This window comes from Dasypus novemcinctus, chromosome 9 (assembly GCF_030445035.2).
Source record: "Dasypus novemcinctus isolate mDasNov1 chromosome 9, mDasNov1.1.hap2, whole genome shotgun sequence".
NCBI lineage: Eukaryota > Metazoa > Chordata > Mammalia > Cingulata > Dasypodidae > Dasypus > Dasypus novemcinctus.
The window spans coordinates 100,942,563-100,956,275 of NC_080681.1; the positions used below are offsets into that span (position 1 = coordinate 100,942,563).

Genomic DNA, 13,713 nt, shown 5'->3' on the forward strand with positions numbered 1-13,713 from the left:
GACGTCCATTCTTTCCCAGTGAGACTTGTGCAGGACCTGGAGGAGGGTGAGTGTTTAAGGGGCAGACCCTGGTTATAAAGAGTGGATGGGGGCTGGGGGCCAGCAGCAGAGATGGCAGAGATGATGGTGGGCCACCCTTTTCCCAAAGCTCCTCTAGGAAGGCCAGGTCTGTGGGGCTTTCATTTTCATCCAACGGTGTGCTCAACCCCTCTCTCCACAGAGTAACCTCATACCGAGAGTCACAGGAATCTACCTTCCTGATGGCAGCCGTCCCAGCTGATAATTGATGGCCCAGCTTGGGTCAGGGCCACCCCGATCCAATAAGTGATTACCTAAGGGCCACCTGCTGTGCAGGGCTGCCTCTTTCAGGAGCTCTGGATAGAGGAAATCCACTGGTCTTCCAAGGCTATAAGCCATCAGAAGAGTGGACCTGCCCAATTTTGACTAGGAGACAGAAAGGAGAGTTGGTGGGTTCCACTCCTTCCTGGGGCATCCCCTGAAAAGCGGCTGGAGATCCACCACCAGCTGCTGCCTAGAGCTTGGCACCCTGCTGCCATCTCCAGGCCTAACCCCATTACGTTCCCTGCAGCATCATGGGCTGGTCCTCACCACAGACATGGGAACGCCTCACCCAGCAGCCCTGCCGAGCAGGCAGCTGAGCCAGGAGTGGAGGAAACTGACAGCCCCAAGCCTTCCCCCTAGAGTTTCTCAGTGTGCCCCTCCGCGACACACAAGCCCAGGGTGTCCGCGAGGAAGCCCCCATCCCGTCTGCCAACTCGGCCCGGAACGCTGTCCCTCAGGACTCACATGCTCAGACACACTCTCCAGAGAGGGTTGCATCTGGTGGAAAAACATTTACCTGATACAGTTTGTGTGAGTTCCCTGGAGCTAACAATTAGCTGAGCAGGGAAGAGCCCTGACGATTTGTTGAGTTTATTGAGTTGCTTCTGGGGGAGAAGGAACATTTGCCCACATTGATTACCAGGCTTCGCTGTTGCTGCGTGCGGGACGTGTCATCGTGAGAAGAGTTCCCAAGAAGTTTCCAGTGACTGCCGAGTGAATGGGAGCACAGTGAGGGCCGAGGGACCAAGGGCTGGGGGGCGCGTAGTCAGGACCGGAGAGGGCGGTGCAGGGGAAGCCAGGAGGAAGCCCAGCGTGGCCTTCGAGGCTCTCCTTATTGCCTCCCGGATCAGCCGCTCACCTGCCTCTTCCTCTGCTTTTCCCCATATATGCCCTCTGTTTCCACCAGCAGGATCTCATTCATTCATTCACTGAATCATTCATTCATCCAGTCAGCAATGTTTATTTAGCATTTTCCATGTGTGGTGTGAACAACAGGGAGCTCATAGTTGGGTGCATGAGCCACATCCCTGAGCAACATGTGGAGAGACAAGCACTATGGTAAAGTGCAGGGAGCCAAGGGGGAACGGATCAGGCTCCGAGGTGAAGGGCTGGGTCCCTTGGAGCTAGTGTTTGTAGGCTGAGGCCTGAAGGATGAGTAGGAAGTTCCTAGGAAGAGGGTGAGGTGGAGCAAAGGGGCAGTTGGCAAAGAGGGGAGTTCTTAATTACTGGGAACGTTCAAAACAGCTCTTGACTAATCATTTGTCAAGGATGCTATAGGAAGGATTCATACATAGCTTGGGCATTAGACCTAGGAGAACTCTGAAGTCCTTCTTCAATCTAAGATTATACGGTTAGCTGGTTCCCACTCTCCTGATTGGAGGAGATGTAATTAGAAAAGATGCCCCACCATGAAAAGCAATCAATTGCCATTCATTCCCTCATTCATGCATTCATTCATTCATTCACAAAGCATGCATAATGCAAGTGCTCTTAACCTATCTCCACCAAGGTGACTGCCTGAATTAGCTGCACTCCTCTGGCCCCAGAAGCTCTTCCTGGCTGATGCCCATGGCACCTGAATGCCAGCTGCTGGCTGCCCCTCTCCCACCCTTATTCTCGAGGCCTGTGCACTTCTGCTCCCACCAGCTGAGCCTTGCACTTTCTGAGACTCGGTTGGGTTTGTTGCCAACTCTCTCTGTGCCAGTCATACTTGTTATTGTAATTATGTGATTTAAATTAAACATCACATAAACTGATGAAATATGACTGTGAAAGGAAATATAGCTGCGTCTATGGAAACTAAATTGAATGCTTTGGAATGACTCCGTGAAGGAAAGTCTCTAAAAAGAATTACTTCCTAAATATTAGGTGTGAGTGAGACATCTGCACCCCCTAGGCAAATTCCATGGGGCAAGGATTATGTCTGTCTCATTCAGGCTACATCCTAGTACCTAATAGGATGCCTGGCACATAGTAGGTACCTAGTAAATTTTTGTTGAAAGGACGACCTGTCCCAGAATTGGAAATGGTAAATGACACGTTATGGGTATAGTGTATATAAGATTGACAATGCAGAGAATGGACCCATGGTCAAAGGAGAGGCCTTGGTCCTACATTAAAAGAATTAGTGAACAAAGGTACATTTAAATATTTTCTATTATAATGAAGTGACTCAGCTATGTATGTATTCTTTTGTGGTTTCCTATTTAGAAAATAATTTTTCAATTTACCAACCAACCTACATTATCTGTGAGGCTTCTATGGTAGAGGTCAGTAAACTCTCTATATACAGGGCCAGATAATAAATATTTTACAGCCACAGTCCCTGTCATAACTTCTCAACTCTGCCTTTGTGGTGGGAAAGCAGCCATAGATAATATGTAAATGAATGGGCATGGTTGTGATCCAATAAAACTTTATTTACAAGAACAGTCAAGGGGCTATAGTTTGATAACCCCTGTTCTATGGTATCCATTCTGTGCTTTGTTGCTGGAGATACTCAACAAAGAAAATCCTGTCCCTGCTCTCATGGAGTTCAATTCTAGTAAGGGAGATGGTCAAGTCGAAAGATGATTACAGTTTGGTGTTTCCAGTGCAATGCAGGGACATGTCCATGCAAAGGGGAGGGGATTGTTCCTATATGGGGGGCAGGAAAAGGAAGAGGTCAAGGAAAGACATCTGGTTAGATATGTAGGAGTGGCAATTTCTCAGGTAGTTAGGAGTAGAAACAGGACAGTGCATTCTAGGTAGAGGGAATAGAGTATGCAAAGGCTTAGAGACATGGCAAGCCCTTGGCATGTTCTAGGACATACAAGCCATTCCCTGTGGCTGGAGTTCAAGGATGCCATTGGGGAGGGAAGGCAGAAAGGGCCCTTACATCTCACATTTAAAAATTTGAACTTTGTCCTAAAACCAGTGGACCCCCTCCTTCACTCCCCCAACCCCATCCCCTACCCCTGCCCACTGCAGGCTTTCCAGCAAGGCAGGGACTTGATCAAATCCCCCTGCAGAGTGTAGAAAATGGATTGGAAGCAGGGGCAGAACAGAAGCTGTCGCTATAGTCCAGGTGAGAAATAATTGGGTCATGAGGTGGGGCAGACTTGGCCTCAGTCTTTCGTGAGGGTGGAGAGGAGGGAGAAGTTGAAGATGATGCAGATTATGGGGAAAGGGAAGGCTAAGGAGCATGAAAGATTGGGAGGAAGCTTTGGTTTGTTCGGGTCATTGTAGCCAACCCCAAACATAACATGTAGCTACGAGTCGAATCTTTCTAAGGTGCCCCAGGCCTCTGGGGCCTGCCTGCCTAACTGGATTAGACAGGTACTGCTGGAAGCAATAGCCTTAGGAGACCACGGGTCCTTTTTAATATAAGACTGGATAATGGGGAGTTCAGCAGCCCATATCCAAAAAAGACTTGCATTCATCCTATGCATTCATCCAATTCTTGAGAAATATAAAACATCATAGGATTGTTTAGGGAAATGGGTTTATCTTGATATGGCAGGAATCCTAGGGGTTTGGCTAATGGAAAACTGATGTGGAAACCATTTCCAATGAGCCTGGGTGTCAGAGCTGAATCAGTAAAGGTTTGCTTTGAGGATGAAAGGTGGCTGGGGGGTAGATGAAGAAGCAGAAATTGGCCTCCAACAAGGGCCTTGGTGCCCTTTGCCCACTGCTGACCACTATGTTTCCAGAAGGGTTCCCTGTTTGCATCATGGTGTCCTCTCTCCTCACCCAAGAAAAGGGCTGGCAGGACAGAAGGGAAGAGGGTTCAGGAACTGGTACAGAGTGGTGAGCACCTCCCATATTTCACATTCACCCAGGCTGGCATTGTTTTGTGCTTGGCACTGCACTGCAGATGTACTTCAACCCTGAAGCAGACACAGATCATGTGCATAGTTTAGTGAAGAGATAAACCCCACAGGAGATGCTCTGGGAGCACACAAACCAGAGGCTACTGAGCAGGCAGGAGTGGAAGCTGCATAGAAGAGAGGGCATTTCAACTACCTTACAGATGGCAGGCTTCACAGGGACGCCTCACATCCAGGGAGCCACAGAGGGGGTGGCACCCACTGGCAAGTACACTTACACAGGACACACTTGGCAAGTGAATGAATAAAGGAATGAGTGCATGGTCTCCTGAGGATGTCCATTTCCAGGGGTGCTGGGATTTAACAAGATCTCTTAACACTCCTTTTCCTCAGTTGGCAATTAGGCAGCAATTCCTCACCAAGTGTCATTGTCATTCCTCACCTTGTGTGGGGTGTCTCTTGGCACCCAACATCCTGACTCTACAAGAAGCTTCTTAAGAAGAACAGCTTTCCACGAAAGTCTACTCCAAGCTCACCTATTGCCAGGAGAAGGGTTTAGAACTTTCTGCAGAGAAACTCGACATCACATTTTCCATAATGAACTACATTAAAAAGAATGATTTTTTTTTTATTCTCCCCAAGCCAGATCCCATTAATGAAGCCCCATTTAATGGAAGTCAATTTACCAAAAAGAAAAAAAAAATGAGCATAATTGCTTAAATACATTTTATGTTGTACTGCAATCACAATTTTCTGAGTGAACTTGGAATTCCCCAGGACCCCCATAGTCAAGTTAATGTGGACAGAAATGTTTGAAGGGGAGAATCTCTCATTGTGTTTCTCTCCTTTAATTATGATTCTTCAAGAGAGCAAAATTAAAGAGGAACCTGGAGAGAGAAGAAAGGAAAGAATAAGAACAGAGTGGAGTTCAGCCTCAGCTGTTCCACTGCTCCCCTTTATCCTCACAAGTGTGTGTCTTATAATGCAGTGTCTGAGTGCATAGGCTCTGAGCTAGACAGCCTGGTTTTAAATCCTTCCTCTGTCACTTAATAACTGTGTGAACTTGATCAAGTTTCTTAGCCTCTCTGTGCAACCAGGTGGTACAGTGGCAAAGGGCATAAAGAGCAGCAAGCACAAAGACAGAAAAGCACAAGAGTAACGTGTGTTCCAGTACATGTAAGATGTTCTGTTTGACTGGTGAACAGTGTGTGTGCACTCAAGGAAGGATGGCAGAGGTCAGACCAAGAAGGCTTCTCCGAGAAAGTGACATTTGATCAAAGCCTTTTGAGGTCTGGCAGAAAAGCCAATGTAGGAGGTAGAGGTGATGCCAAGTGCAAAGGCCCTGTGGCAGATGCACACCTGGCCAGTTTTGAACAGCAAGGAAGCCATGTGACTGGAGCATAAAGAGACGAGGAGAGGTGATGGGACACTAGCTCTTTTATGGTCTCAAAGACTGTAGTAAGATCTTTTACTCTGAGAACAGGAGCCATTAAAGGTGGTGTGTATTTTTTTGCTGTTGCTTTGGTTTTTTTGTTTTTCTGTTTTGTTTTTTAGTTAACTCTATTAAGGCAAATTTTGCACACAATAAAATACACCCGTTATAAATATATAGTTCGTTGGAGCTTTGACAAATACAAACATCCCATAATAACAACCATCTCATTCAAGATATGGAGCATGTCCATTGCCCCAATCTCCACCCCCACCTTCACGTCCAGCCCTGGCAGCCACAGATCTGCTTTCTGTCGCTACAGATTAGTCTTTTCTATAGTTTTATATAAATGTGTCATTCCGTATATCCTCTCTTACTGCTCAGCATAACGCTTTGAGATCCCTCCCTGTAGGTGGCATGTAAATGTGTATTGGGGGGTGTAGGCAGGAGTTTGATGTGCTGGTTCCATCATTGTGTGAGCCCCCAATGCTTGGATAAGTTCCAAGAAAATTTTCAAACGCTCAACATTTATGTTCAAGGAAGCAGGAGCAGGGCAGGGGAATTAACAGGAAGTAAGCGAGGACGTGGGGGGCTTGGGAGGCTGGAGATGCCCCCTTGGGGGTTAAAGCCTTCATCCTTCCAAGCCAAGGGCACTGGAAGCCTCAGTGACTTCCCTTTAGCTACCGTCCCGGCCTGCAGAGATCATCCTGATCATTAATCTCCTCCTGCTCTTGGGACGGTCACCTTCCTCTCATTCCATTGCTCAATAAAGTCTTTGGTTCTGAATTATTCAGGTGAATCCCCCTATATCTCCTTTCCTAATGTAAATAACCTCCAAGCTTTGTCATTGAGATAGAATTGAATTTGGCCTGGGGTGAAAAAAAGGAAAAACCCCCACAATACTGTTTGTGGCTCCTTAGAAAACTTAAATGACTCAGCCGTAATAAACTATTTTAAATGGGATCTGGTGAACTACAGTAATTGGTTTCTATAATATCTTACCATAGCAATCCGGGCTGTGTTCCTGGAGTTTGGTGTGTCAGCATTTTCATTATAGTAAGAACTCAGTTTCACAGGGTGTGAAGCTCCTGGGTTAGCTCTTCCATTTCATACATACTTATAAAGACCATCTCCACTGGATCGCTTCCATCCGCCACTCGAAATCCAGCCTGCTTGGTGCCTGAGACTTACCCTGGGGCTGCCTCTGTGTGCTCCCGCATCCTCTGGCTTCCTGGTGAGTTCCATCAACAGGAGCGCCAGCTGGAGGTTGGGGAAGGAAGAGGGGAGAGTGAATTCAGCTTATTCATTCCTTGCCCCCTCCTGGTGGGATTTTAAAAAACTGGCTGACGACCTGGGTCCTAGAGGGTGGCCCTTTCCGTGCAGCCTCTCCTTTAGGGGGAACCATTTCCCTCCTCTCACTTGAGTGCCTCCTGTCTTCTGCTGGGACCCTAGCATGCCAGCTGTGTACAGGTGTTGTGTTAGGTGCTAGGACCCAAGGTATAGCTGTCGTTTACAGAGGGCTCACTACTTACCAGGGTCTGTGCTAAGGTGGGTTTTTTTCTTCTTTAATAGAGAAGTTGGGGGGTTACAGAACAATCCTGCATAAAATCAAGGATTCCCGTACACCACCCTATTATTAACACCTTGCCTTGGTGTGAAACATTTGTTACAATTGAAGCTAGCACATTTTTATAATTATGCTATTAACTATAGTCAATGGTTTAATATAGGTTTCACTGTGTGTAGTGTAATTCCCCGGATTTTTTTGAAAATTTTTTATTCTCTTACCTTATATATATTCTAACATTTCCCCTTTTAGTGACATTCAGATCTCTATTTCAGGGCTGTTAATTACATGGGAGCACAACATTGCTAAGGTGGTATTGGTGTATTACCTCATTTAATCCTTGCAAGCCATGGAAGAATTTTTATCATTGACATAAGGGCAGTGGTCACCAGAGGTTCTGAGGGGAGGGGGAAGGTGTAACATGGGGGCTTTTGGGGGACATTGGAATTGTCCTGCATGACATTGAATGACAGATACAGGCCATTATACATTTTGTCATAAAATTGTGTGGGACAGCATGTAAACTGTTAACATAAGGTAAACTCTAGTCCACAGTTAGTAGCAATGCTCCAGTGTGTGTGCATCAGTTGTAACAAATGTACCACACGAATGAAGTTGATGCGGGAAAGTGGGGGACGGGCGGGGTGGGGAAAACGGGAATCCGCTGAGCTGTGCCCAGGCCAGGGCGGAGGGGCCGGCAGCTGGGCGACGCAGGAGAGAAGGGCGCTCCGGGCGGTCAAGCAGGCTGAGCAGCAGCCCAAGGCAGTGCCCCTGAGCTGAGGTGGCCATCCTGGAAGGCTGGGTTGGCTAGAACCCAGAGGAGGCTGGCCGAGGTTAGGGGTCCAAGAGAGGAGGGGGAGGGCCTCGGGGAGGGGTGGGAAAGGTGGTTGGGGGCAGCTGGGTGGGGGAGGAGCCAGAGGAGACCGGGCCTGGTGAGTGGCCTAACATGGGCTCTTAAACTGGTGGGTTGCCCAAGCCCTGACTCCTGGAGCCTGGACCACTGCCTGAGGGGTGGGTGCTGCCCCCCTGCCCAGGCCTGAAGGACCCGCGCCCTCCACTCCTCATCTCAGGGAAGCAACTCCAGTGGATCGAGCCCCTGGCCGCGGCCACCAAGCCTGCCTCAAGCTGCTCGGGCCCCAGGTTCCTGCTACCAGGCTGGGCTGAGGCCCAGGCAGGCCGGGGAAGGAGGGAGACCCCTGGAGGCCCGAGCCCCTGTCCTGCCAGCTGCGGCCCCTGACCCCGCCCTCTTCCTGTCCCCGCAGGTTCACCGGAGCCAGCCTCCCAGCCCCCGTCATCAGCAGCAAGAACTGGCTGCGGCTGCACTTCACATCGGACGGCAACCACCGGCAGCGCGGCTTCAGCGCCCAGTACCAAGGTAGGCGGGGCCCTGGGACCCACCACGCTTCCTCGGTGGGCGGTGGACAGGGAGCCTGGAAGGGCCCGTCCTGTCCTCACATTGGGTCTGACGTGGCTTCAGAACCTCCGTTGTCTTTCTCCTATTTGCTGACCCAGAGGTTTGCAAATCTGCATCTCTGTATCTGGCACTGCTGATGCCCGGAGAGTGACAGTTCTCAGCCTGTGTAGCCCGAGCCACCCCCGTTACGTCCCCGTTAGTCATGGTGGCTAATACTCACCGAGGGCCTCTTGGAAGGTGTCATCTCACTGAAGCCTCCTCATTCCCCTGGGAGGTAAATACTCTCACCATCCCCATTTTATGGGCGTGGAAGCTGAGGCTCAGGGAAGTTAAGCCAGTTGCCCCAGCTCATCTGAACTCCTGTCCTGAGTCCGGTATCTGCTCTTAACCATCGCACTTTAGTTTACCCCAGTATAAAGCAGGAGAGCTGCCCAGGTTCAGCGTTTTTTCATTTTAACTGGAACACGAATGTATTATAAGCAGAGACAAAAATAACTTGTGGGAGCACTGTAGCTTAGATGCTCCAGGCTGTAAAGAGAGATCAGACCTGGAAAGGCTGGTGGAAATGGCAGGAAGCAGATTGCTACTAAAATAATTTTCCTAACCCCAAGAGCTGCCTATAAAAAGGTCAACCCCAAGAGAAGGGATGCTCTCTGCAACTGGAAGAAATTGAAACCTGCCTTGAGTTTATTTGGAGTATACAGAGTTTATAGAACACCAAGGGTGGGCCTTTCACTATCGCCAATCACAGTCAATGTTGGCTTTAATCGAGTCAACAGCGAGCTTGTCCTGCACCCCCTCTACGTATAAGGCCCTGCTCACGGCCCTGGGGATAAAAAGAGGAGCAGGTTTCGGGGTGGTAAGTCGCATGTATAGGAACAGCTACCATCCAGGCCAAACAGTAGTGAGCGAAGTGAAACAGAAGCCCTGCGGAAAGTGTGCTGGAGAAGCAGCGGCTGAGTCCAAGAGGAGAACCGAGGGAGGTTCCCAGAAGAGGTGGGGCAGCTTGCTCCTCCAAACCCCACCCGGTGGGGCCCCAGGCCCAGCGCAAGTGCAGGGCCCGCCTTCCCCGGGCCACGACAGCCCAGCGCCTGGGCCAGCCGGGGAGCACCGGGCAGAGCAGAGCCCCGCCACGAGGCCTCTGGGGCCGGGCTTTCCAGCAGGAAGCCAGGATCAAAGCAGCACTGGAGGTAGAAGCGTTACTTCTAAATCTGAACCTTTTATGAATGGCCTCGTTTACTTAGCCTCGGGTAGCCAGAACACATTTGAAATATTTAAACAAGAAACAAGAAACCAACTTGGTATGACAAGCTTAACAAAGCCTTGCCCCGAGAGCGTTGCTGGAGACGCGGTTCTTCACGTGAGGCGCCGGTCTGAATCCTTCCGTGATGTTTTCCAAAATAGAAACACGGAGATGAATGCCATCGTTCTGTCTGATTAAATAAACGGTGGTGTTTCTAATATTTCAGTGACTGAGGGCCAGTCATCATTATAGTGGGTTACGGTTTGATGGCAGATGATAACCCAGACTAGACGTTCATTCACCGGGAAGGGAACACCCCAGTGCACGCAGGCCCAGTGCTAAGCACTAAACGTGTATTGCCCCATTGGAGCCTCTCAGCATCACACAGGTATTTTTATTCCCATATATCAGCTGAGGAAGCTGAGGCTCAGAGAGGCTGGTTCACTAGCCCAAGGTCACACAGCCTATAAGTGGCAAAGCTTGAATTCATTTGCAGGCCTATGTAACTCTGCACACTCACAGGGCCGCTACTTAAAGTGCTTTGGATATCTTTACTTTCTTATTCAGCTGGAAGCTCTTAAACTTTGTTAATATTCCAATTTTTTTTGGCATCACAACCCAGTACACACACACATCTACAGAACTGAAAGGAAAGTTCACCACATGGTATTTATCTTTACTGGCTGCAATGCACCCTGAAATTTTCTTTTCCATTATTTAATGTTAGTTGCCACCTCTAAATTGATTTCACAAGCCTATAACAGGGAACAGCCCACAATCGGAAAGACAGTTTTTGTTGTGAATTTCTTGAGAGCAGACATGATCTTATCCTACCCTCCATCTCCCTTATCACAGCCCAGAACTGGGTTTTGCATGTCAGTGCACCAGCATTTACAGAGGGCTTTCTAGGTTTCAGGCACTTGACGTTTATCGTTTCATTCCACTCGAGCAGCAGTAGTGTGATGGGGATACTGTCATCAGCTCATTTTACAGATGAGGAAAGAGAGGCTCAGAGAGGCCCACAGCCAGCTCCCAGTCTCGCAGATCGTGTGCTGGAGCCAGAGCTGGGCCCCCAGCAGTGTTCATCTGGATCTGGCAGGCTTAATTACTAGGGCACATGCCGATTGTGTTAATAAATGGTTCTCCCTAAGACCACTGTTTTTAAGTATTTTCCAGACTGATGGTACAGGGTGCAAGGAGGCATGATGATGATTGAGCAGCTCGGTTGGTGACTCTAAAGCAGGGTTTCCCAACCTCAGGACTATTGATACTTTGCAGCTGAATAATTTGTTGTTCGGAGATGGCAGGAGGGGGGCGCTGCCCTGTGCACTGTGGATGGTTTAGCCGCTTCCCTGGCCTCCACTCATTAGATGCCTGGAGCAGCTCCCCCACCCCACCCCTGCCCTCATGACAAGCACAAATGTCTCCCAGATATTGCCAAATGACCCTTAGGGGGCAAAATAGCTGCAGGTGACAACACAGGGGCTGTAAAGGAATGAAAACTTGGGAGACATCAGACCAATCTTCCCATCGAGTGGCAGAGATAGGTTTCCATCAAGGGCCCATCAGGAGGCAGAAGCCTTTAAGTGAAGAGAGTTTAGTGAAGGGACTATTTACAGAGATAAAGGTGGCATTAAAGGAACCCACAAGAGATAGCGAGGCCCCAGGGACTAAGCAGCAGGGAGAACTTTACGACTACCAGGCATGAAGGAGCCAGGGGAGGGAATGCAAGAGCTGGAGCCATGGAAGGGGGCCACCTTACAGAGCTGTGTTCTTGAGGAGCCTGGCCACTCTCAATTCAAAGCACCCAGTACAGCAAGGGGGCAGGAACAGGGGTCAGTACCCAGTGTAGCAAGGGGGCAGGAACAGGGATCAGTACCCAATGTAGCAAAGGGGCAGGAACAGGGGTCAGTACCCAGTGCAACAAGGGGGCAGGAACAAGGGTCAATACCCAGTACCCAGGGCAGCAAGTGGGGAACCACAAGGGTCAGTACCAAGTGCATCTAGCAGAGTGTCCGAGGGATCCATACCCACTGCACAAGAAGGGAGACAGAGAGATCTCTACGCAGTGTAGCACTTTTACCTCCCTCCTTCCTACTGCTCTTCTTCCCATTGGCCAGCTCAGCTGAAAGCCAGAGACAAGAAAACTGGGTGGTATCATCCACAGAGGCCCTCCTCTGCCCTGCCCTATGCCCCAGGAGGCCAACCCGCTTTACCCAACAGTCTCCCTTGCTCTCTCGCAGTCCTCACAAGTCAGCCTTCCAGGGCACAGAGCAGAGGAGGTGTTGGAAGAATAGATCCAGAGGGCCTCGCTGAGGAGTATCAGCACCGATCACACTCACCTGTGCTCAGGTTTTTGGCATTAGTGTCTCAAGTGATTTATGGCCCTTTGGAGCTCATAATAACCAACTCCTAACTGTGCTGATGGATGTTTTTTCCCCTCCCAGGAAAGCAAGAACTACCTTAATTAATTGGAAGATAACCCACAACAAAGCATATTACATTCTTGTCTCAGGCCAATCAGAACTGAGGTGTGTTGGTGCCTGGACACAATTTTAACTAATACCACGGGATGTGAGAAACCAGAGCACGAGCCTGGTTCTACCTCTAGCTGACCATGGGAAGGTGTGCGGTTCTGTTTGATTTAACAGACATTTTTTGTGTAACATTACTATGTGACAGCATAAAAAGTTGTACATGACAAGGCCAATCTTTGCTCTCAAAGAGATTTAAAGAGAGGAACAGACTTAAATCTATAACTTCTGTACAGCAGGATAAGAGTTATAATTGAAGCCTGATTAAGAGTTCTAGGACCAGAAAGATAAAGGAGCAATTAATTTTGCCCAAGGCACTTAAGGAAAGCCAAAAAAAAAAAAGAAAAAAAAGAAGTGACTGTAATGTGGGCCTCAAAAAGATTTCCAACAGAATAGGAAGAAGCATTCCAGGAGATAAAGGTAAGAAACTTGAAACTGGTAGGTCTGGAGAATCACAAATATTTATGTTAGTCCAGAGCAGGGGCCTGTAAATGATAGTCCACCAACCAAATCCAGCCCTAAGAACTTTCCCTTTTTAAAACGATTGAAGGAAAAAGAACAAAAGAACAGCATGTGGTGACACTTGAAACTTGTATGAAATTCAAATTTCAATGTCCATAAACAAAGGTGTATTGGAATACATTCATGTATGCATTGTCTATAGCTGCTTTAGACAATGGCAGAGTTGAGTAGTTTACAACAGTGAAGGATGGCCTACAAGGCTAATTTACTTACCATTGGGTCCTTTACAGAAAAAGAAAGGAAAGCTCCAAGCAAAGGTGAGCAGTCACTAGTGAGTCCTGAGGCTGGAAATCAAGGTAGGGGTCAAGTTGTGAAAAGGCTTGTGCATTAGTCAGCCAAAGGGGTGCTGATGCAAAATACCAGAAATTGGTTGGTTTTCATAAAGGATATTTGTTTGGGGTAAGAGCTTACAGATACCAGGCCATAAAGCATAAGTTACTTCCCTCACCAAAGTCTATTTGGAGCAAGATGGCTGCTGACGTCTGTGAAGGTCCAGGCTTCCTGGGTTCCTACGTTCCTGGGGCTTGCTTTACTCTAGATTCAAGGTTCCTTCCTTCCTTCCTGGGGCTGGCTTCTCTTTCCTCTGTGTGCTGACTTCCCGGGGCTCCAGTTTAAGTCAGCATCAAACTTCAACATCAAAACTCCAACATCGGAAAACCTCTCACTCTGTCCTTTGCCATGCCTTTTATGTGTGAGCCCCCACCCACTCAATCATGCCCAGGTACAGGTCAGTTTATAAACATAATCCAATATTTCTTTTTGGAATTCATCAATAATATCAAACTGCTACACCATAGTAAGGTTGGACTTGACCCCTTGGGTGATGAGAGGTTATCTGAAGTTTTTAACA

At 48.5% G+C, this 13,713-nt stretch overlaps 1 protein-coding gene across 1 annotated transcript in view; it reads left to right on the top strand.

Annotated features, from left to right (window-relative positions):
• Nucleotides 1-13,713, top strand: part of CSMD2 (CUB and Sushi multiple domains 2) — a 671,930-nt gene that overhangs the window by 319,327 nt on the left and 338,890 nt on the right. Inside the window, exon 6 of the mRNA XM_058303940.2 lies at nt 8,413-8,525. Coding sequence (XP_058159923.1) covers nt 8,413-8,525 — 113 coding nt within the window. The remainder of the gene's footprint in view (nt 1-8,412; nt 8,526-13,713) is intronic.